The sequence below is a fragment of the Scylla paramamosain genome, chromosome 37 (genome assembly GCF_035594125.1).
Source record: "Scylla paramamosain isolate STU-SP2022 chromosome 37, ASM3559412v1, whole genome shotgun sequence".
In the NCBI taxonomy this organism is placed as follows: Eukaryota; Metazoa; Arthropoda; class Malacostraca; order Decapoda; family Portunidae; genus Scylla; species Scylla paramamosain.
In genome coordinates, this window is record NC_087187.1 from 3,023,422 (window position 1) to 3,029,493 (window position 6,072).

The 6,072-nt window shown below is 40.6% G+C and overlaps 1 protein-coding gene across 4 annotated transcripts in view; it reads right to left on the reverse strand.

The window, feature by feature from the left end:
• The window catches only part of LOC135091356 (uncharacterized), a 31,048-nt gene extending 25,191 nt beyond the window's left edge, over positions 1-5,857 (reverse strand). For 2 of the 4 annotated variants that reach the window (XM_063988924.1, XM_063988922.1), the window contains exon 1: positions 5,776-5,857. In XM_063988924.1, coding sequence (XP_063844994.1) covers positions 5,776-5,837 — 62 coding nt within the window. In that variant the 5' untranslated portion in view covers positions 5,838-5,857. Of the gene's footprint in view, positions 1-2,416; positions 2,612-5,775 lie in introns of those variants that run through there. The other 2 variants (XM_063988925.1, XM_063988923.1) reach the window with 1 other exon arrangement.
• Positions 5,858-6,072: the final 215 nt, after the last annotated feature.

The window sequence follows — 6,072 nt, forward strand, 5'->3', positions numbered from 1 at the left end:
CTCTCTCTCTCTCTCTCTCTCTCTGTGTGTGTGTGTGTGTGTGTGTAACTAAACAAAGCACCCAACCCACTTCCGTTTTCCTTCACTGATTTCGGTTTCTGTACCTCGTTTTCTTTTCATCACTCAATCAGTCAGGTGTTGTTTCCGCCACACTTCCCTCACACCTCACCAGCACGTGCTCCCAATCAACGTGACACACTTCCAAGGATACAAAACAAGAGAGAAAAGATGAAAAAAGTGTCGACACATAACTAATATAATGTGTTTTGTAATCAGCCAATCTCCTCTCGTGGTTCAAAAGTCCTTTCAGAAGCTCCACAAATCGCATTCCCCAACACTCCATAGTCTTATAATTTTTCTTCTTCTTCTCTTTTAAACGTGCAGTCAGGCATTGAAGGTTTACAAGTGTTTTCGAGACTGTAATGAGAGTTTATTAGGGTCTTCGTATCTCCAACAGGCCCTAGTGGAAGTTACTGAGGTTTTCAAGAGTGTTTTTTTTTATTATTTTAAAGAGCTTACACAGGAGGTGACTGGAGTTTTGAAGGATGTTTACATGTTTCAGGAGTTTAAATAGAGTAATGTACTTTTTAACACGCTGTACTAGATTTCAAGGGTGTTTTAATGATTCTAGCACTAGTTTAAGAAAGAAGAGGCTTTTTAAACACATTCTAGTAAAGGTGTCGGTGTTCTCAAGAGTGTTTATTTATTTGGTAATAGTTTAAGAAGAGTTCCGTGCTTTTAATTGGTTTTAGTGAATTTCAAGGGTGTTTTAATGATTCTAGTAATAGTTTATGAAAGAGTAGGCAGTTTTAACAGGTTCTAGTGGAAGGTGTTAGTATTTCCAAGTGTTCCAGTGATTTTAGGAGCAGTTTAAAAAGGATTCAGTAATTTTAATAGGTTTCAGTGAAAGTTCTTGGTGTTTTCAAGCGTAGTGATAGATTAACAACGATTCTTTCACAGCAAAAGCGTTTCAAATTAAATTATGATGAGTTAGATTATGTGAAGTTAAGTTAGGCCAGGTTAGGTTTGCGTTAGATTAGGTAAGTTAGGTTAGATTACATTACCTAACCTAACTTTGATAAAGTTAGCCTAATAAAGAATGACATGACAAACCCCTGGCAAAACATATAATTCACCTCTCTCTCTCTCTCTCTCTCTCTCTCTCTCTCTCTCTCTCTCTCTCTCTCTCTCTCTCTCTCTCTCTCTCTCTCTCAATACAATAAGTCCTACATCATGTTTAAATACTAGTCACACACTACAGACCTTCAAATATAAACAACTCTCTCTCTCTCTCTCTCTCTCTCTCTCTCTCTCTCTCTCTCTCTCTCTCTCTCTCTCTCTCTCTCTCAACAAACCACAACGCATCGCCTTAGCATTGCCAAACACATCATTACCCAAGCATTTCTTCCTGCCTTGGGAGCTGCTTCCCTCTCCGCCACACACTTCCTCCCCACCACTCACACCGGTATCCACAAGCTTTGTCCTCCCTTCAGGACTACTCCCTGGGGCCACGTAGATGGTTCGCTGAGTGTTTGTTTGTTTATTTGTTTGTTTGTTTTACTTTCTCACGGATTAGTTGTCAGATTATCACTCCAGAACCATGAAAACACTTGTAAACCATAAAAACTTCCACTGGCATATGTTAAAGATGTGTGATTCTTACCAGGATCACGAATGCACTCTTAAAAATACGGTACTTTCTCTTAAAAGTGTAGAATCAATGCGTAGTATCATCAGAATCACGAAAAATCACAATAACTTCATTAGACCTCATTAAGATGCAGAATCCTCATCAAATATTTACTAATAACATGAAAACACAATTGAAAACCCCAACATCATCCACTTGAGTCTCTTAAAGGTGCAGAATCCTTGTCAAACTGTCATTAGAATCACGAAAACATCCTTGAAAACCCTTCCAGCAGCAATCTTTGTCAAACTCCCAACAGAATCACGGAAAACCCCAATTCCTCCCCCACACTGAAAAGTAAAGGGTTAGCGAGAAGACAAAGCTAAACGTTTAAAGGATGTATCGTGTGTGTGTGTGTGTGTGTGTGTGTGTGTGTGTGTGTGTGTGTGTGTGTGTGTTTGTGTTTGTGTGCAAGTGAAAATCAGCCCTCGAGACTTTCACCGTAAGTACAAAAGTTGTGTTTATTTTCTTCTTCCCAGCACGGCGAGCGATCGAAATGCAGAGAAGTAAGGTGAGGAAATACGGAAAATTTTTGGATGGAATTAACTAACTTCGCTTTCAGATTAATTAGGAGCGAGAAAATTTTTCATTCGTGAAGTAAATTTTGAGAGAGAAAGAGAGAGAGTGAAGGAGAGATTGTCAATACACTCATAACCAATTAAAGTGGAAATTCTTGCACAGACAGACACACACATGCAATACACACAGACAGACACACATACTCACATCATGGTTGCTGGTCCTTTATGTTAAAAATAAACAAAAGCACCAGAGGGAAACAGAGAAATAAAAAAAAAGATAATATGTAGAGGAGAGGGAGAAACAGACAAGAGAGAGGGAGAGGGGGCAGGGAGAAAGAGAGAGGGAGAGAAGAACTGCGCGTCCTCCCCCTATCTCTTCTCCTCGATGACTGAAGGCAAGACCGACGGGGACGGTCCCGAGCCGAAATGGTGGTGATGGTGGTAGTGATGGTGCGCGCAGCCTCTCTCTCTCTCTCTCTCTCTCTCTCTCTCTCTCTCTCTCTCTCTCTCTCTCTCTCTCTCTCTCTTAACCCCTATATTTGGCCCACTCCCAATAAATATAACGCCGCTAAGAGAGAGAGAGAGAGAGAGAGAGAGAAGAAGAAGAAGAAGAAGAAGAAGAAGAAGAAGAGGAGGAGGAGGAGGAGGAGGAAGAGGAGGACTAACAACCACAAAAAAAATAAATAAATAAAACTAAAAGAAAGTAATATTAATATATTCTTTAATTTTAACCATTAACATGATGCCAATCTTTTTCTTCTCTACCCTTCCTCCTCCTCTTCTGGTAATTACGTCAATACTGGGGAGGACTGATGGTGGGGGGGGGGAGGGATACTAACAAAGAAAATGGTCGTTGCAATGATCAACGAAAATGCAACAATTTAGGAATTACTATGAGATTTTAAAGGGCCGCGTGTCTTATTGGGAGGAAGGAAAGAGAGAAGGAGGGAAGGAAGGAGGGAAGGAAAGATCTTCATACATAAGAGGAAAGGAAATTAATAAAGATAGTAAATCAAAGTAAGGAAAGAAGGAAAAATACAACAGGTAGTGGAAAGGAACAAGAGTACAGAATGAAAGAAGGAAAGAAAGAAAAAAGCAAGGGATATTATCACTAGAATCATGAAAAGTCTTGAAAACCCCAACTTTGATTAGAGTCTGTTAAAAATGTAGAGTCCTTGTTGAACTATCACTAGAATCATGAAAACACTCTTGAAAACCCCAATAACTTTCACTAGAGCCTGTTGGAAGAAAAAAAAAATGCAGTCCCTGTTAAACTACCACTAGATCATGAAAACACTCTTGAAAAAAAAAAAAAACTAACAACTTTCACCAGAGCCAGTTAAAGTATCACTAACATCCTCGAAACACCCTTGAACACTAAAAAACACCCAATAACTTCCACCAGAGCCTATCAAAGGAAATTGTATCATGACCCTCGAAGGCTTATTGATACGAGACAATGGAAATTATAAACAATTGCGAGGCCTGTTTATGGAGAGTGATAACGCTAGCTAATTTCAGTACGATGGGTAGCAGAAGGCGAGATAAGGAAGAGATAACAATGTGCTAACTTGCTAGTGTTGATGATAATGATAAGGAAGAAATAAGTTTATGCTAGTTCAATTGAGTACTTTTTTTTTATATATTTATTTATTTATTCTTTTAGTAGGTCAAAATCCCTCATGAAATTGAAAGTTGTAGTATATCTGGGCCACATTCCCGTCATGCCTGTCCACACCCTGTTAAGTCTCGGCCACCAGGGAGGGTACGCGCGTGACAAGTGTGCGCGCCTCCCCTGTGGGACTCATGGCACCCGCACCACTGCACCGAAATGTGACTGTATGGTTGGCAGACACGTATAACATTGCATTGTATGGACTGAATATCTGCAAAATTAAACACCTGTATGACTGACCACTGTACCTGGAAGTAATAAATTTAGAATATATGATTACACACGTAGAGAATTGCAATGTGTGGGTTTTGAGTGAAGAATTTAACTATTTGGGTTTAAGACTGCTGTGTAATGGAGACGTATGGCAGGACAGATGTGTGTAGTGATGAATAAGAAATCGTTTATACATGGACTCTACCAACCTTCACCAGTATGTTTGTATTTAGTTGCATAGATACAGACTCTACCGTTTATTTGAGAATACAATTGAACCTACACATATGTTTTCTTTTACATAAATTAGTTATAGCGGCATTGGTTATAATATCATAAATGTGTATAATTCTGTATTGGTGTCTCTACTGACCCTACATGAGAGAGAACCATCAAAACCACGAAGGAATATCTGCCAAGCAACACCACAGCCGTCACACCTTACCTTCAGACTGAGCAGATCTCTTTCTCCTGGACGCAGAAACCTTGCAAAAAAATGCCAAATAAAAGAAATGTAAGAATCTGCAGTGTTATCAGCGGCGCTCCTCAGCCAGCGACAAGGGACCGGCATTCTCGCCTAATGCCTGAGTACTGGAGAGGTCGAGTTGTTAAGTAATGTGAAAGATTTTGCCAGTAGAAAGGAAGCGTTTGTATGCACACCTTGCTGCGCCCTACACCAGTCATGGGAGAGCGGTTGTCTTAATATATCATATTCTGAAACACTTCTGCGCCGCACCTCGACAAATTTCAATAGGGTCTAGTTAAGTTACATGAATTTTTAAGGACGTTCTTTTAACGATTTCAGTGGCAGATTAACATTTCTATATCATTAACAGGAGAAACATTTGAGAACCTTGCTAATCGTCTCTGTGGCCTTTGAAAACAGTCGTGGTGAGAGCAAAACGTTTCTAAATACGGGGCTGCCCATAGACACGTCGACAAACATTCCCACTCTCCAAAACAACTAAATATAGATTCTCTAGATCCTCACCGCGAAAGGGTTAAGCAGTACTGGTTTCACTCGCGTATCTGATGAAGTGTATCGGTTTGAGGTTATAAACTAATGTCAACAAAGCGGCATTGAGGAAAATAGATACAGTGCAGGTAAACAAAAGCCTGTCTAGACCTGTTACTAGTCAAGTGTTGTTAGGGGAAGATTGGAAAAGTGTGTGTGTGTGTGTGTGTGTGTGTGTGTGTGTGTGTGTGTGTGTGTGTGTGTGTGTTACTATTTTTTATGTATTATTAGTGAGTCATTGCTACTACTACTACTACTACTACTACTACTACTACCACCACCACCACCACCACCACCACCACTACTACTACTACTACTACTACTACTACTACTACTACCACCACCACCACCACCACCACTACTACTACTACTACTACTACTACTACTACTGAACATAAGAACATAAGAAATAAGGGAAGCTGCAAGAAGCGACCAGGCTTACACGTGGCAGTCCCTGTATGAAATATACCTACCTATTTCCACCTATCATCCCCATCCATAAACCCGTTTAATCTTCTCTTAAAAACTCCCTAATGTACTAACAACATGATTACTGAGTCCGTTCCACTCATCTACCACTCTGAGGAAGTACTACGATTACACAGCAACCATCAATTGCCCCCTTCACCTCCCCCCTACACACACACACACACACACTCACCAGGCACCCATACCCCGCCGCCACGCACGGAACCAAGCAGTCCTGCACCCGCGGCTCTCCATCTCAGACTGAGACGAGGAAAGACATGAGAGAGAGGAACCAAGAACCATCTGAAACACTTCTGCGCCGCATCTCCGCTATTCAAAAGGCTCTAGTTGAAGTGACACGGGTATTGAAGGATGCTTTTTTATGCTCCTAGCGACAGATTACTGAGATTTGTACATTATTAACAGGAGATAAACGCTTTAGAACCCGGCTAATCATCTCTGTGGTCTTTGAAAATACTTGTGGTGAGAG